The sequence below is a fragment of the Lissotriton helveticus genome, chromosome 2_1 (genome assembly GCF_964261635.1).
Source record: "Lissotriton helveticus chromosome 2_1, aLisHel1.1, whole genome shotgun sequence".
Lineage (NCBI taxonomy): Eukaryota > Metazoa > Chordata > Amphibia > Caudata > Salamandridae > Lissotriton > Lissotriton helveticus.
Genome location: NC_136059.1, coordinates 822,885,224 through 822,913,121, shown reverse-complemented (window position 1 = coordinate 822,913,121; position 27,898 = coordinate 822,885,224). Strand labels below are relative to the sequence as shown.

Here is a 27,898-nt window from a genome sequence, read left to right as displayed (position 1 = left end):
GGTCGAAACATCGACGTGTTTATATAAATGAAGCGTTGCTGCCCAAGCTGACCATCACACACAAAAGGATAAACTCTTGGTCATGTTGAGGGAGTTTTCATCATGAATATTACGCTGTGCCAAAGTTAATTATTTGTCATATGTTGTGTTAGTTATGTTCCAATTGTATTGTGATGTATGTGTAAACACTCTTGTTTCACTTCCCTTGTGTCTCACCTATGCAAAAAGCAGAGTTGGATAAATTGTGTCTTTCTGTGTATATGTCTTGTGCTTTATCAAAAATGTGACTTTTTTTTTCTTATAAGCCTTAACCACATTTCAATTGGTGCAATTGGTTTGTTTTGCAAAAATCAGTATTTTCACATATTCCTTCCAATTTTTTCTGTTTATCATTTATTGAAGTCCTACCTTATGTGAAGACAGGAGAAGAGATTATTACAATTTCATACTGGAGCACAAACTTGATGAATCATTAGGGAGAAAACTTACTTGTCTATAAATTTTAAAAAAACATTGAAAATTGCAAAACATAATGAGCTGACTAGCTCAAGGGAAAGGGTACAAAGTTTCACCATTATCTCAGTAGGAAAGACAAAATCTCAAATATTAACTGCAATATGGGTGGCTTGATTCTATTTCATCGGAGAGTCCAATGATGGCCATGTAATCTAAGAATTTAATCCATTCTATCGGATCCTATCTTAAACCCAAATATTAAAATCCTCAAGCAATAAAAAATTAGCAAAGTTGACTATCAGGTGGGCGAGAAAATCTGCAAGCTGCTTGCCAAAATGACTATATGATCCTGGTGGACAGTAGAGTAGCAAACTAAATACTGTTATGGATCTATTTGCCAGAATTCTAAGTGCTAAAGACTCAGCTTCTTTAAAAGATTCCTCTCTAATATTGGTAATTTTTAGGGAGCCATTGTAAATGATAACTAAGCAACCCCCTATTTTTAAGTGGGCATTCTCGCCAAATAGTTGTATATCCTGGATGGTTGGATCAAATGCAAGTGATGGAGTTAGAGGCCTCATGTGGCCAATTTTAGTGACCAAAAGTTTGTCATCTTACAGGATAAAATAAACCTAGTGTATCTCAATGGGCTGGAATCAAATAAGCATTGAAGAAAGCACAATTCAATCCATTATTAATGTCTTAGTAGTGGAAACACCTTTCTTCGAAACGTTATGCAAAGAGTCCATACATAGACTGACTGGGCCCAAGTAATTGAGTTTACCTGAAATCGATTATCAGTAAAGGATGTATTAACATTAGCTTCGACGAACACCTTGCTAATTTGTAAAAATTCCCCCTTGCATAGGAGGCGTGAAATCATCCAGGACCAGAGTGCGTGGCGCTTAAACTTTCCGTGCCCACAGGTGATGAACTAAGCGCCCGGGCAGCAGCCACTTTTAAATAAAAAAGCAGCCAAGGTCAGTGTCCAGTCCTAGCATTCTGTTTTCCCAACACAACAGTTAAAAACAAATTACATTAATCCCCCAATCACACTTAATTTAGGAACCGCGCGGGTCATTGAGTAGAAGAATAACAATTAAAAATCAAAAGTACAAATGGTGCTTTTTAGTGCTTTGATGGGAATGTAAAAACTATTACTAGTTTTAAACTAGTATGAGCATTTGCACTTTCTTCCGTGGCCCAGCACACATTTCCACACGGAGCTGTTCTGGCATGTTTTCTCTTAAGCTCCTGCTGTATCAAAGGGTATAGAGTATTTGTCATGGGACAGCTGGAAAACACAGGTCCTAGCCACGGCCCACTTTCTACATTATTTGTGTGAGAGGCTGGGACACGAAAGGCGAGCTACTTGTTCCCCTGCCGAGGTGCTTGGATCCACACTTTATCAGGAAGCCTAGACTTGGGTAAGGCCGGGCTCCATCTCTTTAACTGAGTTGTCGGCCTTCTCATGGACTGCGCAGACCACCACTGAACAGGGCCTTGGCTAAGACTGGATGGAACAGAAAGCGCCCCCCACACTGACACCGGACTACTAGGCACTCAAATAGCCCTGGACACGAAGCAGAGCCTCCGCTCGCAGATTTCAGCTTGACTCCACCAGAGTCCTTCAATGAAATGGCCCTCAAGCCTTCATCCATGCTGAGTTTCAGGGTGCCACAGGCCTACCCCAGCTTACCTAACTGGAGTGCAGTGTCTGCTGGAGAAATACTATGTATACCTATTCAACTTAGATAGAACCTGAACGGTACATGACCTCAATATTTGGTTTGTTACTACTGAAATCTATCTATAATACCATGCACATAGAACACAAATAATATATTGCCCAGAGCCCTCTGAGTTTCAGTATGCTCCTAGTGTTCTTGTTGTGTGCAGAGGTGGAAGCCACGTCTGGTGAGGGAGTGGTGTGAGTGAGGAAGAGGCTGTGCAGCAAACAGATCCATCTGCTAGAAATATGTAGTAATACTGTGCAGCAGTGAACCCCAATAGTAAGCACTGTGCAGAATAGATTGCATGTGCGAGTATTTTGGTGCAACCATTGAATTAATATTCAGTCACTGCCGCAGGGTATGCATGCCCACCAGCTTGTACTGTGCAACAGTTAGCCTTATCAGATAGCAGTCTTGCTAGTACTGGCAGTCACCACTCCACAATCAGTAAGTGTTATGTAGGCTGCAGCCCAAACAATCAGGTCTGTAATGATGTAAATCCCATCCGTATGTACTGAGCAGTAACCACCCCTATTGCATGGCATTGTGAGTTTAGCCATATTGTAGATGATTGTGCAGTGAACCCAGTATTTTACTGAATCCATACCCATTAATCAGTATTGACGAGTGTGAAAGACAATACATACCTCAGTACAGTGCAGTAATCAGGGAGGCCATGGGCAGTGTCGGACTGGCTGTAGCAGGCACCAGGTGCTTCCTCAGTATATTGGAGGGGTGGGGCCTGTTTTAGACCAGTGGGGGTCGTTTATGTTGCTGGGGGGCGATTTTGCCGTAGTGCTGCAAAATCGGCCCCTAGTAGCAGCACAACAGCAGTGTTAGCGCCATCCCCACTCCCCCGGGCGGTTGGACGTAATTGCCAGGACTGGTTTCCGATCCCAGTCTGGCCCTGAAGTCAGCTGAAGAGCAGGCAGCTTAGCCAGTGACATCCGTACCAATTACGCAAACATCGCTGCTCCATGTTCCTCAAGGAGCAATAACAGGTCTTTAATGATAACCGTACACATAAATTGTAGTAACTAGGCTAATCAAGCCACATGATGATTAACAACCCTCTACTAACCTAACAGCCTCTGTTGGGGATTTCCTCACATTGTTATCATTGTATATTACAGATTAGTAACACATGCTACCTGAGGACTACAAAAAGACTCTATATGAAAGCCAAGTTATTATATTGCTCTTTACCACGTCCTTCCATTTATATATAGCCAGAGATCTATTTCTGGTGGCCGTGTACCACACAATGCTACTAATTAGTTGTTGCACCATTATGGAAAACCCTATTTCCCATAGCCCACTGGACTTATTACCTCATTACCTTATTGCCTCATTACCATGTGAAGCAACAGAGACATCGCGTGGCTGACTCTTCGCAGGGCCAGGCAATTGGCTAATCTCTTTGGAGCAAAAGAAACCCGAGAGTTGATCAGTCACAGAGAAGCGGGAAGCTGCCCCCCCAACCTCACATACCCCCTGCAGGGTGCTGCATATGCTTCTGTGGCCCACGGGCCCGGCACTTCAGAGATCCGTACTCCACGCCTGCAGCAGCTTCTGAACTCTGGGAGATGCTTGCAATCTAAATAAAATAGTAGTAACCAGATACATATTTACTTGTTTGCATGCTCAGGGCTACATGAGTGTCAGTATAAAGGGAATACTACGACTATGGCATAAAACAGGAGCAAAATCTTATATTAAAAAAAAAGTTGATAAAGAGGATACAGAGGAAGGAGGAGATTGTTTCAGCCAATCTCCTGTTTTAAAAAGGAAAACAAGAATTAAAAAAAATATTGCCTTCATTTTTTTTTTGTGTGTCAGCCGAAGGAAACATCTACCACAGAAAGAAACAAACATGTGCAATGCAATAGGTCTCTCATTTACGCGAGTTTAAACTATTGGCATTGTAAATGACTGCGTTTCATGTATGTTTCAAAAACCAAAACATAAATAAAAAAAGGCTTTGTCACTTACCGTGCCAAGAGCTCAAGCTCACGTAAATGCGAGACCTGGTTGTATTGCAAATGCTTGTTTTTAATTACTTACGGACATTTGCCCATGAATGTTCATCTTGTTTAGATATTGTGATGTATACTTTGTACAGCGGCTTTTTAGTGATGCACTTGCACAGTCTATAATTGTACACTTCCATGATTCTATACTACCCAGTACACCAGTGGTCTGCATCCTTTCATTAGAAATCATTTTAATCGTTAACCTCATGATGGGACACAGATCCCGTCAGTGGAAAAAATGTTACCTTTTATTTTACGAGTACACAACTTGTTATTTATCCAGTTCAGCAGCATGGCTGTGCTTTTCTTTTAACAATTGTTAAGAGACGGGAATTGAGAGCTAATGGGGTGTTGCTGTAGTTTTCGCTGGCCATAGGAAAGGTCCCACTATTAAGTAATTTACAAACTGCTGGCACCTGCTCCTCAATTAGTTGGCTGAACAATATATAACTTGACATTATTTGTAATTCCGTTCCATGGCCTGGATATTTTCGTTCAGATGGGGGTGCAGTAGTGCAAATGATGTTTTTACAAGTGATGCTCCTGTAGTGGACATCTGCAATCCACGATACTGCTGTGCCGATTCATAACAAACTGAGCAGGCAGCTCATAGGACTATACATTACTGCTAGTAATCGGCAGAAGGGCCTGTGGTACATACTTACCATTAAACGATGGTATTTTAGAGAAGACGTGGTGTTTTAATGATAGGTGGAGTAAGGAGACCACCTTATGGAACTTTAACCAGACTCTGTGAGAGTCGATTGATGAATTAGCGACTACGAACATTTTTTTTATATTTACAGCAGTGCTTATCTTTAGAGGCTGTTTACAACCAGAGATCAAGCTGTAACAAAACAAACATAGTGTGGGTGCTATGGAGTGGAAGGGAGCAGGAGGATAATGGAAGGGAAGGGAACGGCTGAATGACCAATGGAGTGCGGAAGATCGCCTAAGTGTACCCTGCAGTGGACAGTTTAGTAAAGAGACCAAAGACAGTCTATGACTTGCGGCCTCTTTCAGAAAGCACAGATTAGTGAATGATCACATGTGGTCCAGTCTGACCAGACAATCCATCTACGGAGGTACAGTGGCCAAATCCATAAATCTGGGGAGGCAAATTTTAAATATTCACTGTTGGTATACTTAGGTGATGTACCCCATTCCACTGGTCTCAAGGTAAAAGATGCCTTTTATCCTATCAATTTTAAAAACCTTTCCTTAATGATTTTCAAATGTATTAATTAGAATGCTAAGATGACATTGAGAACTGGCGGTGGAAGACATTAGGATCTCTGAAGTTTCCAGGTGTTGACTGGGTGGTTACACAATGAAGTGAGGGAGTGAATCCATGATAACTCGAGTTCAGTGTGAAACATTCCAGCAAGTCCATGATCCATAAGGGTACAATGTGTAAATAAATATATAAGGCCCCATAATACATGGAATTTGGAACAAGTGCTCACAGATTAACAATGTATTACTATTGTGCAGAGGTACTATTACCACAGTAGGACATGACTGAAAGTAAACTTTTCTAGCTATAGTGGAGGAAATCTTCTTTTATATTAGGCTTCACTTACACAGAAAGGTCCACTGTTCTTCATGTGACAGCACTGATCTCAGACCACTTTTCCGAACTATTTATGCTTGGAATCCATACCTGCCACCAAAAGACTGTGTGAGATCAGCAAGAAAATACCTATAATTTATAACACTGTAAGGGTGGGAACAGCTGAACTGAAGCCAGTGGGATGATCTTGACTCTGTATTCTTAATAGAATGGAAACTTTCTGGCAAGATAGGTAGTACGTTTTACATTCTATGTAAAGACAAGATGCAAGTTCAAAGCTTACCACTAGAGAACTCACTCCCACTACCGGCCTAAAATAAAATTTCTTGAAAGGACAGTCTGCCAACCAATCACCAACAGTCATAATGTTCTCCAGTCTACCGCCAAACGCCAATGCTGTAGATGTCATGGCCCCTCTGGATGAATAGGCAATGAAATTAGAGGTGTCAGTGCCAACTTATGACATTACCCAGCATATCTACCTTGCAATTTAGAGGATTACACTGACCTGAAAGGCTTTCTGATGGAGGCGCGGACTGCTTGGTAAGATGCCACTGTTACATTCTCATATGGCTAAATCCAAGGAAATTCATGTTGAACCGGAAGTTAGACTTGAGCTATCCACAGACCATTTTCACCTTTGTTTCCTGTCTCCTCATGTAGGCCATTGTCCTTGTGATCACAGCGAATGAGGGAAATGTATATTTGCAATTTCTCCCCTAATCCTGGAACAATAAGCCCACCGCCCAGGCCCTCTGGACTCCAGCTGATGTAATTTTTTAACTGGTGATTCGGACGTGAGTAGAAGATGTCAAACTCACAATGACTCCATCTGGTTATCAGTTTCTGGAAGACGGAGGGGATTCAACTTCCAATCACTGGGATCCTCCTGTTCGTCACCACATTGGGGATGCACGGAAAATACTGCCCTACCACAGCGATCATGTTGATCAGGCAATACTGCCAGAAGTCTTTGGCCAACTCTACTAACACTCTTTATTTAGTGCCACTGAGGTGCTAATGTAACGGACCACAGAGATGTTGTCCCTTCTCAACAGAGCACAACAGGTTGCATGGTCCTTTGTAAGACCTTTCACCACAAAGGACCGAGCCAGCAGATTGAAGAGGCTGATGTGCAACTTTAGTTCATTCACTGACAACCGCTGCCCTGCTGATACTTCTCCACAGTGGGTACCCTTACAGGAATGTCTGGTGTCTGACTCTGTAATGAGGTCTGGGGCATTACTGAACATTAATCTTCCATTACAAGCCCCATGTGATTCAGCCACTATCAGAGTTATGATCTGGCATCCTTCAGAGGGAAGATTAACTCAGAGTACCCCAAGACCTTCCGAAGATTGGCGGCCTACCCAATAAGGCAAGGGTCCTTGGAAAATCACCTTAATGGAGAATGACAGGAATCCCATCAACCAGGCTAGCTTGTTCAGAACGAGTCTGTCTAGAAAAAGAGACTGATGGAATTCACTTCAGCTATTGTTAAGCACATTATTAGGCACTGGAAGGTTATGTGGTGCTTTGGAAAGAGCTCTACCCCCTCCTTTGATTACAAAGCAGAAGCTTTGTAGCACATTGATCGTATCATCAAGTTCAGCCCACTGAGGCTCCTGCTACTCATCCATTAGAAGCAGATCACACAGGTAGATGATCATTCCAAGGCCTCTCATGCTAAGGAACTCTCGAACCTGCCTCAGAAGCTTGGTGAAGCACCAAGGTGCCAACAAGAGGCCGATAGGAAGTACCTCAAACGTAAAGACCTGCTCCTCCAACAGAACTGAAGGAACTGGCAATGTGGCTTCATCATGGGAACTGTCAGGTAGGCATGTTTTATGTCAAGTCTGATCATCCAATCAGTCTTTAGAAGGATTTCCACCAGCAAGTGAATCCCCTCCATTTCGAAAATGCAATAGACTAACCAGCTGTTGAACTCTCAGAGATTGATAATAGGGTGAAACTCTTCTTCCTTCTTCTGACCTACAAATATATTACTAAGGAACCCTCTGGGGTGTAGCGTCAACCTTACTATGACTCCTTCGATCTCCAGATTTCTATCTTTGCACACACTACTGCATTCAGCTTCCTAGAGAAAACCAAATACTGAAGATGTACATTTTACCTTGGAGACCCATAAAACTGTATGTAGAACCCTGTCACACTCTGTAGCACCAGTGCACCCTGAGTGAGTATATTCAAGGCTGCAAGAAACCCCCCCAATGCCTAATCGTTGATGGGAGAAGTGATAACTCTTACTTGTAGCTCTGTCCAGGATGGCAACTGCCCTTCTTAAGTCACCTTAACCTCACTCCCTTCGAGAGGGGAAGAAATGGCTAAAGCTGGCTCGATCCTGAAACTGGATGAGTTTTTAATTGATTGCAATCTTTGACAGGCTTGAAAAAACGAAAAGATGGCCAAGTTTCCACTGCCTCCACTGGTTAATGTAAACAGTTTGGAGCTAGAAACCTTCTTTTATAGAAAGTAGACCCTTATCTGGGTGATAAAATGTTAAGCTCTATTCTTTCAAAATGGGCTACCCAAATAGCCCCCTTTAACAACTGCGTCTGACATCTGAGTCTGCAAGATCCCCTAACTTCGGTTTTATCTTGATCAGAACAGAGCACTTCTTGAACACCAAATAATGGCATTCCATAAACATTTTATTGTCCTCTGAGCCCAGCCTGACAGGATGTTTTGGGAAATGAGTTTCCTGTAAGTCTTGGCTTAGTAAGAGGGTCTACAATTGTGAGCAGTTTCTCTTGATGGGCCTTCCATGACCTGCAAATCCCCTTCTTGGGATATTTCAAGCACTTTAAAGAAAAATTCACCATCTTGTTGTCAATTTCAGGCGCTAAGGCCCCTTTCCCTTCCAGAAACTTGCAAGGGTACACTGACTACAGGTGGCTCTTGACCTCCTTATCCATTTACTGATTCTATGAGCCATGTCCTGGTCGAACTTTGTTTGAGGGAGACCAGTCAGAGGTAGTTACAAGCCTTCCAGTTCCCTCATATCCAAATCCCCAAGGGCATCTCAGCCTGGCACGACAGGCGTCATGGCACTGGGCTTCTCATCAGAAACCCCAACCCCATCAGAACCCATGCCACTACCTGATTCTCATCTAAGTATGGGAAAGGCTCTCCTATTACCTTCACGGCAGAAGGTGAAAAAACTTGAGGGTCAGGCATTCTTCAGAAAGACATCTCTCAAATGGTCAAAAGTGTCTTGGTGGGGTGCGTGGCCGGGCAAGATAGCCGATCGGACGTATCCCGTCTCGGCTCCCGGTCCACGCGCTGTCTTGGTGAGCAAAGAAGCGGCTACAGCACCCTAGAAGTGCAGCAAACGAAGCCTTCCATTGTGGGATGATGTGAGGTGTTAGCAGATGCTGCTTTAGAGATCTTATCGCTGCTGGAACAGCGCTGTTTAGCTCTGGGCGGCCGCAAAGAGGAAAGTCAGTGGGAGCCAAAATGGCGGCATGAACATTGCGCGACCAGAGCCTTTCCTGGATCCCCACGGACGGAGAGGAAGCAGAATCCCGCATCTGAGGAGCGGACTCATGTTCCAGGTACCGATTGCATCGGGGGGGACTGCGGCGGCGTTTCTCTCTAACTGATTCGGAAGGACCCCCCCTCCGCTGCACTTGCCTGACTCTATCATGGTGGTCGTGCCTCCTGTAAAAGCGGTTTCTGCTGGCACCTTCGTCTTTGAACCCGGCGCCGCCTGCAGTCCTCACATCGGAGAGCGCATCTGACCCTGTGGTTAGTGTTGCACCTCAGCTGACTCCTCAGAGTAGTTACCTGTGTGCAACTGCACTGATAGCCTGACTGATACTCCTTACCGCCCTTTTGCCCTCGCTACGCCTGCGCACCTCCCTCACTCCACAGGGACTACCATTGCAGATTTAGTCACCGACAATGAGGCCCGCTCCTACGGCCTCGGTCAAGCCACGAAAGCCACTGAAGCTACGCTTGGGAGCCTTGTTGCCTCCATTAAAGTTTAACGATACCTGGTTGCCTCCTGCTGGGTTGAATAAGACCACAGGGCCTTCTCCGCTCTCTGGCACATTTACGCTCACCTTCCTGCACTACATCAACATGGCGCTGTTGGCTTCTCTCGCACGTTGACCTATAGACTGCATGAGCTCCCGAGGAGTGACCCCCATTCGTTTTATAGGATGAGTCCTCCCAGCACAAGGTCTCCATTTAAGGCACTGTTTCATCTCGCACCTCAATGGGAACCCTGCATTCCCGCTTCACACTTGCTATGCCTGCAGGTCACTGAGGGTCTGAGCCCTATGCCGCCTAAGAAGACGAGCAAGATGACAAACAAGGTCTCTGACTTTTTTGCGACCTCAGTCAAGCGATCAACGTTGCGAGGGGACGCAAGCTCTACAGCAATGGCCCTCACGAAAGCAAACCTCCTCTCCATATTCAAGGACTTCAAATCTGAACTACTCAATGACATCACCCAAATCCTCCATAGACCAACTGCGGTCAGTTTTGACAGAACGCCTATCCTCCCTGCATCAGGATGTGGACTCTGTGGGCACTAGAGTCCTTGACCTTGAGACTCAACACCAGGAGCAAGAGCAACTCTCCCCTGAACTACCGGACAATGTTCGAATACTCAAGGAGCCACTGCACCAATCGCAGATCAAGACGGAGGATCTCGAGAACAGGGCGCGGAGGGAGAACATACGGGTCAGAGACCTGGAAGAGGGCGCGGAGGGGCCCGACCTAGAGGTCTTCATAGTAGGACTCTTCTCGGAGATCCTGACCCCTCAAACTCTTCAGGCGCCTTGATGCCCATTGGGCTGAGTTCAGCGCGTTATAAATTTATTTTCATTTCATTTCATTCAAATAAAATTGGACAGAGTACATCGAGTGGGTACTCTGCAGCACGGTGAGAAAAAACGACCCCACAACATCCTAACAAAATTTCACTCTTACAAGGTCAAAGAAGCAGTTCTTCAGGCCGCTAGGACAAAGGACTCTGTCTCATGTCAAGGCCACTCCTGCACCATATATCAGGATGTAGCACCATCCACTCTTGCACGCAGACAATTAATCAGGGCCGTTACCACTAAGCTTAGAGACAACAAGACCAGGTACAGATGGACGTACCCATTTGGGCTCTCCTTCGACTTTCAGAACAAATGGCGCCATATCACCGATCTGCAGGAAGGTTTAGATCTCTTGGGCCTCCCCTCTGAGGACGATGCCCCCTCCCAAGGTAAGAATGGAGACTCTTCCCGAGGTTCCACGTCAACTTCAGCCTGGATTACTGGGTCGCACAGGGGACGTCGATAAACAACTATCAGTCTGCGCCAAGGGCTACACCCTTTAGCCCCCTGCCTAACTGCCAAAGCGACCGACGCCTTTAGAAACTGCCGATGTTTCCAACAGAAGCCGACTCACTCTAGGAGGGCCAGGACTGTTCTGCATTTGAGCCCCACCGCTGCTCCTGCACCGACGGCCTAGGACAATGGTGCGGGATGAGGAGAGACCATGGGCATTATGGACAATATATGTGAGACCGATATTGTTTCATTTTTTTCTATAGTAAAATGTGCCTGAAAGGAGAGGGTGATACTGTTTATAAGTGCAAACTGTGACTCAAAATGTTGCTTTCTATCTGGCGCCCTGGGTAGAACACTTGCCGATGTGTTTGTCGAGATCTGGGCTAGCACTAAGTCTTACCTCTTCCTACTTTGCCACTTAGCCGCACAAATATGCTCTCGATTGAATTATCCACCGGGACGGGCGTGGACGGGGTCCTCCGACCTGCTGTCCCCCCTGGTTCCTGATGGGTCTTTTCGGCCCGCAGAGGGTCCAACAGTAATATCTGTACTGTTTACTTGTTCATGTTTATTCTTATTTTCTTAGGGGTTATTGGGTGGGTTTGGGATGGTGTGGTGGCAGCTTTTTACCGATTGCTTTTGAGGGGACATCTGTTTTCTGGGACGACACAAATGGCGTGAACTGGTTTTATATATCTCCAGAGGGAAGGTTGAGGACCGTGGAATCTGGGGGCTCGTGGGGCACTGGGAGAGCAGTAGTTCTTCATCATTGACATAATGCTGATTACTATTGGGACATGGAATGTTAAAGGTCTTAACTCCCCCCAAAAACTCCACAAAGTCTGGAAATACATTCTTGATCATCACCTCGACATAGTAGCTTTACAAACATTTCCCACTAATTTACAGATCCTCAGCCCACACAAAACATAGGGGGTTGGCTATCATGTTTCGCACTTCCGTACAATTTCAACCACTGGGAGTTCAGAGTGATAAAGAGGGTCGCTGGATCATGATTAAAGGGTGCTTGAAAGGGGAAATCTGCCCTTTTGCGGTAGTATACGCCCCCAACACTGGTCAAATGGTCTTTTTGCTTACGTTTTTGGGGAAATTAACAGACTTCCTAGAAGGTCCACTAATCCTTATGGGGGATTTTAATCTGATATGGCAATAAGATTTAGATAGTACATACACACAGCGTTCGGACATGGGCTCTTTCTCAGGGGAAACACAGCAGCGCTTACGTGACTTGGGCCTTTTAGACGCCCGGCGCACTCTTTTCCCACAGACCCGAGACTACACGTTCTACTCGCATGTCCACCGTACATATTCTCGGCTCGATTATATCTTTATTAGTCAGTCTCTACAAGGCGCCTTACAAGAAGCCAAGATCTTCCCCCTGTCCGTGTCTGGCCATAGCCTACTCTCTGTTAGTCTTACCTGGTATGGGAACGCTCCGACTACACCCAGGTTGTACTTTCTGCCGTCGCTTCTCCGAGATAAAGATTCCTGCACCAAATTGAGGGAATAAGCGATTTCTTCACTACCAACAGCCCAGAGGACACTTCAATGTATAACACCTGGGATACATTTAAAGCTGTTGTTTGAGGGGAAGGTATTGCCCTCAATGCGGCATTAAACAGACAGCACGCTAGCGAGAGAGAAGTACTGGAAAATGAGCTGACTTCTCTTGAACGTGCCTACAAATTAAACCCCACAAGGCAAACCCTACGCAACCTCACAGCACTTCGAGGCAAACTCAGTGTTATATATAATAATAGGACGGAGTTCACAATTCTCAAACTATGACATCTATCATACATACAAGGCAATAAAATTGGTAAACACCTTGCCAGGCAACTGAAGGATAAACGAGAGATAGAATATATCGATGGAATTAAGGGTCCACCGGGGGAACTACCCATCGAGACGAAGACAAAACTAAGCTCTTTGGCTCTTTCTATAATAACCTGTACACTGGGGACACCTTAGACTCGAACACCCAGCAGGATTATCTTCAAGCATTGCCCCTACCCCGGGTGTCTGCTGAATGGAATGACCTGCTCACCGCTCCTATAACAATAGATGACGTTACCGCAGCCAATAAAGCCTTGAAACCTCACAAAGCTCCTGGGTCGGACGGCTACACCGCACATTTTTATAAGACATTTGCCCCAGACATCAGCTCCCACCTTGTACAGCTTTTTAACACTATGGCAGAGGAAGGCACGACCTCTGGCACCATGTCCGAGGCCGTCATCTCGGTGATACCCAAGCCAGGGAAGGACCCCCAGCGTTGTGCATCCTGTAGACCGATAGCCCTACTAAACCTAGACGCAAAACTATATTCCTCAATTATAGCTAAACGTCTGAATGACCTCATGCCCGACCTCGTACACCCCGACCAGTCAGGCTTTATTAAAGGACGTCAAACGCACGATAATACCCGTCGAATTATACACCTGATAGAAAAGACCAACAAACGCCAAATCCCTGCGGTTCTAGTAGGGTTGGACGCTGAGAAAGTCTTCGACAGGGTTGACTGGCCATACCTTTTCCACACACTCACGGCATTCAGATTTTCACCTAAATTCCTCACTATGTTTAGAGCCAGTTACCTCCATCATTGCTCCAAAGTGGTAGTTAACGGGGTACAATCATCCTCCTTTTACCACTCTAGAGGCACTTGTCAGGGGTGTCCCCTTTCACCCTTACTTTTTGCTCTCAGCATAGAACTCTTAGGGTTAGCGATAAAGTCTAACCCCGGAATTCTGGGGCTGCCATTTATTGGTGAGTCCCATAAAATTTCCCTATTCACTGATGATGTCCTTCTATCCCTGTCTGAGCCCACCACATCACTTCCACACTTGCAATCGGAACATGAACGCTTTGAAGCTGTGTCAGGGTTTAAAATACATTTAGACAAATCATATATACTCAGCCTCACCATCCCGCCAGTAGAAGTACTCAGACTCCAATCCCTTACTCCCCTATTGTGGGCTACCTCTTCCATCCAATAACTTGGAGTCCAACTAACGCCATGAGTCGAGGGACTTTATGCTGCCAACTTCCCCCCATCCTTACACGCATCCAGACAGAACTCACAAAATGGAAACCTCTTTTCCTGTCTTGGTTAGGTCGAATACACGCCGTAAAAATGATCCTTCTGCCTAAGCTCCTCTATTTATTTCAGGCCTTACCTATTTAGATGGAGGGTGATTTCTTTCGGAAAGTGAAGGCCATGATCCTATGCTTTATCTAGCAGGGGGGTGTGCTCGTTTCTCCTACTCTCTACTGCGTCGCGCTCGCAAAGAAGGGGGAGCTGGACTCCCAGATATACAATTACATTATAAAGCGGCACAGCTGAGAGTCTTGGTGGAATGAACACAACAGGTATCCGGAAAACATTGGCTACATATGGACCGCAGCTTGATGGGGAGGTCAATTGGGGATTTGGTTTGGCGCCTCAGACAGGACAGACCTAAAAATACATACATTAGCACCCCCACACTCTCCACCCTAAAAGTGTGGGATTCCATCTCAAGTGATGATAGGAGGACCTCGTTCCCCTCCCCATTCACACCTCTCCACTTTAACCCAGCATTCCCCCCAGCCCTACATGAGGGACCCTTTGACACCTGGAGGAAGGGAGGCCGCCTAGCTCTGACACACCTGTTTCATAACTTTGACCCTCTTATGTTTGACAATTGTAAAAGGGACTACGAAATAGGACACACAGAAAGATACCATTATACTCAATTGGTGCACTGGGCCCTTACTCTCCAAGTACGAGAGGCCGCCACCCGACCCCTCACAAAATTTGAGACCTTCCTCACCAAAACTACCTCCATGAAAGGGGTGATTTCATTTATAATAGCTTCCTGCTTAAAACTGCTCTAGCCCCGCGGCCGCGATATATGTCCATGTGGGAAGACCTGATATATTGTCCTATTTCTGATGAGGATTGGACGCACTTATGGTCGGATATTACACGTTTCAATCACTCCGCGGAGCTTAGGGAAGCGCACCTGAAGACCATGATGGACTGGTACTTACACCCCTCCAAGCTAAGGCAGATCTTTCCCGCCACCTCTGATAGATGCTGGAGGGGTTGTGGGCTACTTGGGGACTTCAAACACATATGGTAAGATTGCCCGACTATCCACCCCTTCTAAATACTGGCACACATAAAAGATATGCTGGGATATCCTATCCCCACAACCATGGCAGGCGTTCTTTTGGGGCTTCGTGACTCTTCCCTAGAGCACCAGACCGAGCTGATAAAATGATTATGTGGCTTTGTATTGGAGCGGCTAAGATCACCCTGGCAGCAGCCTGGAAGAGGAAAGAAGCTCCGGCTATCTCCCTTTGGCACTCTCGCATGTGGAAATTACTCAGCCTAGAACGCATGTCAGACATATTCAGGGATAACTATAAGAACTTTGAATTGAAATGGGGCCCCCTCGTCTCTTTTCTCTCACAAGGCCTCCCATCGGCTGTTTGTCCATCCACCATAAGGTCCCTTCATCTCTTCCAATTCTGATCAGAATTCTAGTGTTACATGACTCTATCATCGTAAGATTGTAGCCGCCACCACGGGGAGGGTGGGGGGTGGGTTTCAGGATGGGGTTATTTTGTCCTTTATTTATGTTCTCTTCCATTCGAGATAAGTTTATGTATGATTTATGCTCATGCCATGTAACATATCCGACTTGGACGACATGAGAAATTACCGTCGCTGAAGGAAACTGACATCTTTGTAAAAATGCTTGCTCTTATCTTGAAACTAGAAAAGACTAACTTCAAGCTCCATTACACTTAGAAACTGTATAAACTATTTGGGCCATTTCATAAGGAAGGAGCTTGATTGTATTGGGCACTGCACCTCCTTCAGCCTCTATACTTTTGCTGCATTATTTTGCTCCCCTGCGTGGGATGTAGTATGGGTACTATCTCAAATTGTATGTTGCAAAAACTCAATAAAAATATCTTTGACAAAAGTGTCTTGGTGGTCATCTCTTCCCCACTTTACCTTAGCCTTACCTACAGGAGGCACAACCATGGCTTCTAACAGAGCTATGAAAATACTGCTGTACTGAGCGTCCTCGTTCCTACTATCCTTGTTAAAAAAAAATCTGGTGGGACAAGAGGAGCACCTCAGGGCCAGTTGCTCATCTTCTCAACACAATGCTGTACTTAAAGTGGGCGTGTGTATGGGCCAACCTATGGACCCTTCTGGAGGTCCAAGGACTCTGTGTACACAGTAACAGTGCGGTGCTGCCAGGCCAACAAAGGTGAAGACCATGTAGCACCAAGTTTGTTTACCATTCCAAAGAAGGCATTCAATATTAATGGAACAAGCAGTAAGGGGAGGTGGCGTGAAGGAGAAATATCCAGCAAGCCCCAAGAGGTACTTAAGTGATGCCAGAAGGAGGAAGAAAACTACCTGGCAGAGGAAGTGGAGCTTAGTATGGAAGTAGACAGCTCGTAGTGGGTGAAGTCTGTGTTGCTGATACCCTTGAGAATTGTAGTTTCTTTTCTGTTTTATGACTACTGCATATTAATATTGTGTATGAACAATTTTTAAATTGTTTTATGAGCCTGTTAATGCTGCTAAAGTATGGATTAAAGGATATAACTTGCCCTATCCCCCTGGTTCTGTTGTAGCATTGAGAAAACACTGAATAATATCTCACAGATTTTATTTTAGAATCATTTACAAAAGACTACAACTGGAGTCACAGTCGCTACGCCTAGTTATTGTGATTTTTATCTCATTGTATGAATATAACCCCTTCTGTTCTGGTAATGTTTAACCACCTTTGCCTGTAATGTTATACATGAAAAAAAGCATTGCACAAACCATACACTGAGATCCGCTGAGTGTATTGTTCCATTTATTTTCATTTTTATTGGAGAGAAGGGGCATCAAGACAAACTTGCGAATTATGCCTCCCTCCCCACACTCAACACAATGGTAATAAATAGCATTTTACATTTTGCGTTATGTCCTTTATATATTTATATATGTGTGCATATATAGAGAATACATAACTGGTAACTGTGATACGTTTCAATATTGCCATTAAGGCAGAGTGGCTTGTCAATGTTACCAGAGTCACAGAATTCCGGTAAAGCAGTATAGGTCCATATTACATGTTACATGTTATGTATTTTTTGTATTTTTTATATTACATGTTTGTTTTGGTGAATTTAGCTTGAAAAATCTATTTTAATAAACATCTACTTCATAGCGGGCACACATTGAATAAGAACGTTTAGTTTTTTTTTTTTTTCCATGATTGAATTGTTGATAAAACAATGAATAAACGTAATGGCCAGATAATATATTTGGTACGGTGTCTACAGTGTTTACCACATAATTATGGATTTAGAGCATGTGTTACATAATTTGCAGAATTTACAAAAAGTGTTTCTTGCTCAAATGGATACAAATATAGCTGTCAGAAAATGTGATGTATAAATTGATGTGTTGCTGCATAATTTACATAACTTTGCTGCATAATTTACATAACTTTGCCGCATAATCTTTGTAGCCGTGACAATAGTACAGTTCTCAAAAGGGGCATCATTATGGTGAATAAAACATGGTTGTGCAGGTTTTAAGTACTAATGCGACCAGTCACAATAGCCCCTTTTGACAGGCCTAAACCTTTCTTTTAAATATTTGTCACCTCTAAGTAAGCCTTATTGCCAATAAAGGCAGGATGCATGATATTTAAACGTCTGTCAAAGTTTAATGTTAAACATGTTCTTACAGTGAAAAGGCTCTTTACGCTATTTTCACTGTAGCAAATTTGACTGTTCCATAGAAAAACATTGGAATGCAATATTAAAAACTAATCATGTGTCGGGAATGGGACTATCAGGAAAAATAATTGAACAACTATTTTTAATATGTTACAAATCGAATTCAGTGTTGAAATCAGATTTAGTCAAAATGTTGAGGAAAGGTAACTTTGAAAATGTTGCATTTGCCGTACCTGAAGCCACTAGAATCTAAATCTGCATTTTGTTCTCCCACCTGAGCCATCCAGTAATTAGTATTTCAATATACGTGAATGAGGTGTGAACTTGCTCCCAGGAGCAAAACAATAGGCTTACCCGAATAGGAAGAGATGACACCTCTGAACCTGACAATGTTCAAAAGGGCCTTGGAGGATTTTGTTTTACATTAAAGTGTCAAGTCCCGCTTGAAAGTCACATCCTGCTTGAGAGGTCTGATGGGGCTTTTCATATGCCACTTGGGTCCATTTCAAAGAGGCCTCCCTTGTTACAGGCAAATGTTGGCTGACACCTGTGCAAGGCCCTTCTTTTGTATTCTCAGCCAGTCAGGCCCCAATCGCAGTAGGCCTCTTTTGACAGGTCTGCAAAGAGTACATATAATATTTGGGATTTCAAAGGAGGGAAACAGAATGCCAAAACAGTTTGTGTGTATCCATTGACTGGTTGCTGAAAGCTCAGCTTCGATATACTAGACCTCTGTCTCTGAGGTAGTTGTAGGTACACAGAATCACTCAAACTGAGGGCACTGGTATTACTATACTACACTCCCCACATTTAACGCTAACCCTTAGAGTCCAAGTTTAGTGTGATTGAAGCCTTTAGTCATCTTGAAAATGGCTTTTGTTGGTAGGGTCAGCCACAGAAATCTTTGCTGCATTGGTTAGGGATTCCCAGGGGCATTTTCCACCCACTAGCTGGTGACCGGCATGAATGTGGACCTCCAGGCACCCACTTCAGTACACTCCTGGACCTGTTGAAGATTAGAGGACTGAACCTGCTGTCTAAGACCTGGCAAGGGCCTAGAAGACAGGGCCTGCAATCCCTCTAGTACCCGAGTGACAGAAGTGTCCTTTAAGGGACATGAGGCTGACTTTCTGTTTTAACTACAGGGACTAAACAAAAGGCCTTTTTCTTCAACTGCCCAGCTGACCAGTGGCGGCTGGACCTGGACTGGGCTCTCCTGTTAGCCTCTGCTTGCCACTTTGTGAGAAATGTACTCCTGTGGTGGATTGGAACTTGAAGGACTGAAGTCAAAAGGTGAAATATTTGAGCAGGGCAAGCCTATTTAGTGAGTTTGTCCGACCCATGGTTCATGGCCGTCAATGTCAAATTGCGCTTAGGTCCTATTCTACCGCGACCATTGAGTATGATTGGCACTTTGTGCTTTTTGTTGCTATTTCTGCCTAAAAGTTTTAAAATTCAAATCTTCTTTTTCCCATATTAGATTCATGTATTTTGGTGTAATTTTGTTTATTAAATTCTAGTCTATACTCTGTTTTTCTATTTTGTTTTGGGATTTTTATGGTTTTGCATTTCAACTTTTTTGCTTTTTAGTACTGCATAAATATTTTACTTATTACAACTAAGTTAAGCATGTCTGCTCTGTGCCATAGCTACCAGGGGATTGAGCTCAGATTTATTTAGAGACTTTAGTGGTTCACCCTGACAAGTATTGTTATTATTGTTTGAGTTGGATATTTACCCCTTCAACTATTAACTTAATTTCTTACCGCCCTGTTTGATAAAAAACATGACCCTTTGGTCTGAAGCTTGGTGGCCAAATGTGTGGGCCTGCCCCTCAGTCATCACAATCTGCAAGAAACTTACAAATCATTTTAGACAGAGATTTTGATGGCTGTACATATCACTCCCGTATCTGCCACATGTTTCAGCATGCTCAAGATGAATCGCTTAAAATTTTCAAATGTCTCCCAGTGTACACTTGGAAAGCATTTACTCAATCCTAAATTATCACTCGGTTAGATTGCGGTAATACTCTTTACATAGGCATCTCTTCCCTCCTAATAGGCTGCAGGAGTTTGAGAAGGAAACTGCCAAGCTAGTATTGAACCTTCCCTGCTGCACCATCTGCGCACTCTTCCCTGTCTCACCATCCACAAGAGTGCTCTTTTTAAATGTTGTCGCGCTGTTAGAGCCCTCTACAATGTAGGCCCCCTTTAGCCCAGTAACAGAATTCAGTTCCATATTTTGACCATCCACCTCCAGTTTGCTTCTCTCTTACTTGCCTAGACCCATCGTATTCTCCGCACCAGAGCTGGAGGACGCTGTTTCTCCTACCTTGCCCCTGATGCCTGGAACAAATTTCCATTACCCATTTGTTCCGCCAGCTCCCTACTCGTTTTCAGAAACTCAAAACGTGGCTATTTTAATCATCTGTCTTCCCTAAACAATAGAACCCTTCAGATTTTTGCTAGGATATGCATGCACTGACAATTCAAACAACAAAATATACCAATATGCCTACTCATTGTGGTATTACAGAGTTTGGTTGTCCTCCACTGTTCCTGTCAATGTCTCCTCAGTTTTCTTTACAAGGCGCTACATTCTGAGATTAAGATGGGTTGCAGTGTCTCTAGGCAACATGGTGGAGAAAAGGAAAATTGAGGAGGAATGTTTCAAACTGAGAGCTTTAGGGTTGGGTAGAGGGCATTTAAAGGCGAGAAGACCTCTATGACAGAGGTGAATTGATTCGAAGCCAACAGACCCTGATACGGTTTATAAATGCCCTTCCTATGGGCCTGGACCACCAGTCTGCCTAAGCAGGTAGCTACATGCGAAATGCAAATATGCCTTTCCTCTTCTGCCACCAGAAGGGACTTTCTGTTTATTTGACACGTTATTTGTCCGTAGTGGCTGGGACCTAAATGCAAAATGGCCAAGCACTAGCCCATCATAAAATACACAATGAATAAGGATTCTCTCTCGCTTCTCTGAAGTGACACGAGCATTTCTTAGTGCTACATTTACACTGTACATACACCAACCTACTACACATTACATACTAACCTATTCTTTTTTTCGTTTTACGGTATAACGAAACATTTAATCTTTAATTCTAAAAAACGAAGTAACTATGTATGGTAATTGTGGTTGAGAGCGCAAGGTGCGCTGGAAGAATAAATACGTGGAGTGGCAGCTCTTACCTCTGGGCTCGTGAGGAGAATCCACATTGGAAAAATGCAATTAAGGAGATAGTGTTAATGCAACCAGCAGCCATTCATTTCTATTACTTCCAAGTCCGCATTCACATTTTCCAGATGAAGCAGCAAACATTTTTTAGCAAAAAAAGAGGACTGCTGTCTTTTAAACTGCACAAACTTGACAGGCTCATTTTCTTTAAGATGAAGTCTGTGTCCTCACCTCAACAATGTGTTCTGGAGCGTGGTCGTGTTGCTGTTGCAGGGACACCACGATTACCTTTCCATTTCTTTTGACATGTAGTACCTATTCCCTGAACGCATGCTGAATACCATTTAACCCTTTGCTTCACTTTAAGGGTATACTTATTTTACTAAATGTTTTCTGCTTTCTTTGTCCTATGTTGCTGCAATGAAACACTATTTGTTTTGCACATTAGAGTAGGATGAAAAAAACTTTAATGTTCAATATTCTTTATCTCTTATACGTTCTCCTTTTGTATGTCTAGAATAAAGTTTTGTGATCGTACATCTGTTCATAACCATCCATTTCCAGCATTGATCAATCATTTTCCTGCAGGCTTCAAGGCTTGGCTATATTAACATATTTGGGCTATTATGTAAATGGTGTATAATACTGTCTTCCGTACAGTATAAGAAATGGTATTCCAAGTCACGAAGGAGTTCCATGACCATATAGACCGAGTTTCATTATAAGGTTGTGGAATAGCGAGGTGACTTGCAATATCCTTATAATGTATGGCAGGGGGTGCTTTATTCCTTTTAATACATGGTCACACCACACCATAGCCTTTCCCACAAACCACTTAAATCCTCAGTGTGGTGCTTCTTCATATGAAAGCGATAGTAAACATGAAGAATACACTTAGAAACTCATGTGCAAAATTGAACACACCAAAAACAAGTTAAAAACGTGTTGCAAAATATATTAGTCAGTTTAATACATCTTAATTAAAAGAACACTGTAGCTCAGAATATGTAGAAGCATACCAAGAGATTTTGTCGTTATTATATTTACCTAAAGCATGGAAAAAAATAAACATGTTGCCATAAATGTCTCTTTTATGCTGGTCACTGTTCATCTAGAAAACAACAGAAGAAAAAGCTACATTATTTTTTTTTTTTTAAAGTGCATCTTTAATTATGCTCTATGACATGCTTTTTTGTTCAGCTGCTGGCTCCAGCAGCAGGCATTATGACGGCTGAACTCAGTTATTTGAGCAGGTGCTTTCAGGTGCTCAGCACCTGCACTTCTTTCACAGGGCTACAATTTCTGAACCTGCAGGTAGTGGTCTCAATATTAATTGTTCAATTCAAAATAAAACAAATAATATGCATTGCATGATGACTGGCTGGTAAATGTTCATAGGCATGCCGGCATACGCCTGTCCAGGCAGGCATGATTGTGTATCACCATGTTAGTGATGATGTCATCACGCTGATCACAAATCCAAGAAGTCATCGACAAACTATGGCTTGCATTCTATTCCCCTAATCTGCTGCACCCTGCCACTGCCTAACCCTCCCATTGGATAATTGTAGCTAGGGGCTGGCTCATGACGGAGTTGAGGCAAGGAAGCTGCAAGAGCGCATTTGGGACTTCGGAGTGAGGGCTCTTGAGGAAGACTAAATGAAAGTAAGTGTGGACTTTCCACTTGTTGCATCGCCAGAGTAGCATATCTGGCAGCCCTGCATTGCTGCTATCCTCAATGTGCTCGATGCGGCTGTGGCCCAACACAACTTTTGTGCGCCATGGCGTCACCTGTAGAACCTGTGCACAGCACCCCAGCATGGTCATTGCTGAGCGTGAGTGAGTCCAGTATGCACCACAGCCATACTTGGCAGCATTACTGCTGGGCACAATCCCTGTGCTGTAGCAGGCAGGATCACAGCAAGCTGAGCAGTGGATGCCGATGCCGTCGCCATCCCTCGACCTACTAATTACACGCAGCACTAGCAGTGATATCACCGGCTGTGCTCAAGCAGCGCCTGTTCTGCAATAAACCCTGTCATACCACACTGATAAATATATGCAAAAAAGCATTTTCATTTGCTGTACATTTTGTTTTTGCACTCGGTGTAGGTAAGAAAGTAAAACACATCATCTTCCACTTCTTTAGGAATGACAAGAGGAAAACGCAGAGTTCAAAATAGCAGGGACATGTACAGGCTGATGACAGAGGTCACAGGCAGCAGCAGTGTTAGAGAAGAGAGACAGCAAGAGTAAAGAGGAGAGGAAACAACATGAGAGGAGAGAGATAAAACGAGGCAAAGTAGAATAAAAGGAGGAGAGCAAATCAGATACAAAGAGAAAGCAGCCATGATGTGAAAAAGAGAGTTTAAGAAGAGAGAAGATAGAATGAAAGGATGTGGAGGACAGGACAGAGAAAAAAACAGACACGTGAAAAAATGGAGACACAGCTAATCCCTGCTAGAGAGTGATAGTAAAGAGCCATGATCGAGGGGAGAGAGAGTAGAGCATGGATAAAAGTGAAGAGAAAAAAGGGCAGGGCTAAAATGAATAGAGGGCAAATCAGAAATACATGGTGTGACAAAGGTGATAGAAAGCAATTACAGAGGTGAGAGGATAGACTCTTAGAGCAAAGACTTGGGGGACAGACAACAGATCAAGGTTAGAAGATAGAGACTAAGGCAGTGAGAGTGTTGAAAGTGGGGCTCTCCGGAGGAAGACGTGAGCGGTGGCCTCCTTGGCAAAATTTTCAGCACCTGCACTTCTTTTTTTTACAAATTAAGCACTGGCTGAACTCAACTAAAATAAGTTATTACAGTTGAGCAGCTATTCCATTTCTTTTTTTACAGGCGACTATGGACGTTACAAGTCGCCTGTAGAAAGTAGTTTTAAGCCAGGCCTTTTGTACAGGGATTGTCAGCCCAGGTATAATAATAAAGACACTTCATAATCATATTTGTTATTTCTGCACAAATGCAGGAAAATTAAAATAGCTGAAGTAACCCTGTGCTGACCTCATCCTCAGAAGCAGGTCCCCATTGTCAGCTAAAACCCACATCTGCGGTTTCCTTTTTGTAATCATTTTCAGAAATGTGACATAACAGGTGGTCTTTATGCTGAGAACATAATTGTAGCCCTATTGTGTAAAGATAAGTGTTAGTTTGGGACCACAGTTAGACTTCAGGTCAGCTAAAGGACAGTTGTGTTTTCACTTTGCATTTGCTTAACTGCTGACATAGTTTCCTCTTCTTTCCCTCTCTGCAGCCGTCCTCAGAAGGTATGCCTATGTCCATTCCTGCCGGTGCATCCGCTGAGTGTCTCCACTTGCCTGTATATAGTTCAGCACCCAGCTGAGGTAAGGAAAGCCACGGGAAGGGCACAGGATCAAACTGGTCCTTACAGCTTAGTGAGCAAAAAAGAAAAAAGGAACTCATTTTGTTAGTAAATATTTCCTTAAACTCACTGGGTCCGATTCACAAACTTCGTTTTGTAGTAAGGAAATTAGTACTACAGTAGTACTACTTACTACAAAATGCACTTCACAAACCTGCAAGTGTGGACCTCCACCTCTCCTATCTTTTCTGTTGGGAGATTTAGTAGTAAATATGGAAGGGACCGGGGAGTGGCTGGAAAAAAGAGCATACCTACTACTAAATGGGAGGGGCTTAGGAAGAATTGTGAACGGATTTAAGTGAAGGAAATGCTGAAGAGTAAGCCCATTGCTATTCATAAACTACCCTTCTAAAATAACTAAAGCCAAAAAATACCCAAACAGTAGTAAATGTATTCCAGCTGAGAGTTTGAGTAAGTCCATCACCACTCTTGGCCAACCACTGGTACTGCAATACCCTTTCATAGAAAATAATAGTGGTAGAGACTTAAAATAACACCCATAACACCCATAGGAAATAATGTTACATTTAATTATTTAAGCAGTTAAAAACATAAATAATTGTAATTTAATGTTAGAATATGTATCTAAAAATAAAACCTATTATTTTATTTTAAAATACTTTAATAAGCTTTTTTAGTTAAAAATGAATGTAACATTCATTTTTATTGAAATTTAACTAAATTAATTTGGATTAATTTTGTACATCACTTTTAATGGTGTTGAATGCATAGCTAAAATATATAGTTTTTACTTATGGCCGAAAGTATCATTTTAATTTAAACTTCAGAAAAATAATTGTACTTTAATATATTCAAAATATCTGCATTTTAAATTGCAATTAGGTTTCTAGTGCTGTAGCATTTTTAAAATGTTGTTTTACATTTAAAATAAATATATAACATTAATTTACATTAATATTAAACATGAAAATATTTGTACTATTTATGTCAAGTTTAATAAACGTTTAGAATTTTCCTTGTACTTTACCATAGGAGATCTCTACCAGCGGGACATATATTTAGTTATGGTAAAACATAGAGAGTTCATTACATTTTAAGATAATGTGCCCAATTTTTTTTGATTACATAGTATTGTAAATTTACCTGGCTACGGTAGGCCCGAGAATCCCAGGTGTTCTGTACCCCTATGGACTTTTATGGCTATTCAGTAATATAGGGGCTAGGCAGTGATGACCCTCTGGCTGCTCCTTATTACCAATAGCTATATTCTGCAGCAAGAGCTGCTTTCTCAAATGTTCATACACCCCAACAAAACTCACACTCCTCACCAAGTATATCCAGCTCTGAAATCATGATATATAGACCCTACGTCCCTTTGACTGCTCGGTGGGAATGGGAGAGAGATCTGGGAACTCCTATAGTGAATACACTCTGGATGCACTGTTGTGCCCAAATTAAGCATGTGCTGGTTAGCTACAGACATAAGCTGAAACGCTTTAAGTGTTTGCACAAATATTATTTATTATACATCGCAGCGCATGGCTAAATTTCTTCCTCAAACTGACATTTTATGTAATGAATGTGGCCAAAACAGTAACAAAAATGTGTTAAGATGAAATAAAATAGTTATTTTTGTCATCAATTAAAATTATTTATATTTGAACTATTTCAAATAACTTACTTTAATTTGACTTTATAGCCTCTGCGGTTTTATTTTAAGTTCCTACATCTCTTATTTTCTGTGCAGGGATGTTGTAGTATCAGTGGCTGACCATGCGTGGAGCTGTACTCTCTACTGCTCCTCTGTGGCTGTAGTAACCTTTTGCTCTTAAATTTGGCTCCACCCCCTGTTTCAGGAGGTGGAAACACGCAAGTCTACACTTTAGAATAACTTTGCACTTAGATTTTGTGAATAGGTCAAGTTACTAAAGTTGCTCAAAAGTGTAAGAGTACTTTTACCTAGTACATGTGTAGACTTACCTTTGTGAATAGGACCCATTCACTCTAGCTCAAATCGTATTGTATTGCAAAATTTATATAGCACTTACTACCCTTATGTGGGGCACTGATGCACATGAATAATAAATATACATCCATATATTTAATACAATCAGCAACATGCAATAAAACACTTAATATGAAATATAGAAAAAAGACAATGAATTAAATGAAGCTGGTGTACACACATTTTTTTTCTTTTTTTAATTGATTTTAAACAACGAAAATCACATACATTGATGAGTATTCATTACATCCAGTGGTACAGCACGTTCGTAATACAAAACAGTGTACAGGTATTTAGTCACTCATTTCAAGAGATTGCGCCCTATTCAGTAGCAGTTCCATTTCAACAGTTGGGGAAACACATAGTTCACCGCGATACATATTCCACTTGCCCCATTTTGTATCCCATTTCTTGGGCCATCCTCTAGATTTAAAAAAACTCTTTTTCAGCTATCATGCACTGTCTACTTCGGTTGCCCATACCCTGTGTGATGGTCTTTCCGCCACGCCCCATTTTTTGGCTATTTCCTGTTTCACTAAGGTATATCCTAACGTGGCCAGTTGTTGCTCTACTTCTGTAAGGTCAGTCGCCTCCCATATGTTAAGGAGCCCACGTGGTGGTGTAAGGGTTAGTGTCTTCCCTAATGCGTCTTGTATGTGCCTTATAGCTCTCTCCCACATGGGTCGTATGTGCGGACATTCCCAGATAGTGTGATAAAAGGTTGCGTCTTTATGACAGCCCCGCAGGCACAACGTGTTTGGTCGCGATCCTATTTTCACTAGCGTGACCCCTGTGAAATACTTTCTTTGAGAATTTTTAAGTTGGATCATCCGGAAGCAGAGAGCTATAGCTGCCTCCCTCGGGGACATCAATGCCGTCTCGCAGTCCTCATCTTCGATGGGCCCCAGATCTGCTTGCCATTTTTCTCGAAACGCATGGAACGGGTATGACAGGTCATTATACAGTTTTCGATATGGTAACGATAAGGCCTTATTTAAAATTGGTTCAGAAAGCAGCCGATCATCCAGAGGGGATGATTCCGGTAAATTGCTCATATCTGGGAGTACTGTAGTGAGGGCATGGCGGATCTGTAGATATCGAAAGGCCTCCCTCGGAGCTAGTTCATATTTCTCCCTCAGATCCCTGAACGTAAGGATTTTGCCCCCTTTCACTAGGTGACCTATTGTGGAAATTCCGATAGTATCCCAGGCTGGTTACATAACAGTCCCAGTTTTTGGGTAGACCATAGTGGTGTAGCCTGGGTCAGTACATTCGTCCATCGAAGGCGTCTGGTTGTCTGGTGCCAGATCTCCACCATATGTGCCATTGGGCCAAGATATCTACCTTTCCGGACTATCATATATAGAGCACATATGCATCCTTCTCTGCCCATCTGGCATCTGTCAAGCATGTAAGCCGGGTCCATCGGGGAGCTATACAGCCAGTGGTTCACTGCCACTAGCTGTGCGGCCCATTGT

The 27,898-nt window shown here is 43.1% G+C and overlaps 1 protein-coding gene across 4 annotated transcripts in view; it reads left to right on the top strand.

Moving 5' to 3' along the window:
* DTWD2 (DTW motif tRNA-uridine aminocarboxypropyltransferase 2) overlaps nt 1-27,898 on the top strand; it is a 734,040-nt gene that overhangs the window by 333,209 nt on the left and 372,933 nt on the right. For 3 of the 4 annotated variants that reach the window (XM_078677369.1, XM_078677367.1, XM_078677368.1), the window contains exon 3: nt 24,326-24,416. The exons of the other annotated variant lie outside the window; for it this stretch is intronic. In XM_078677369.1, coding sequence (XP_078533495.1) covers nt 24,326-24,416 — 91 coding nt within the window. The remainder of the gene's footprint in view (nt 1-24,325; nt 24,417-27,898) is intronic. 4 annotated transcript variants of the gene reach the window in all.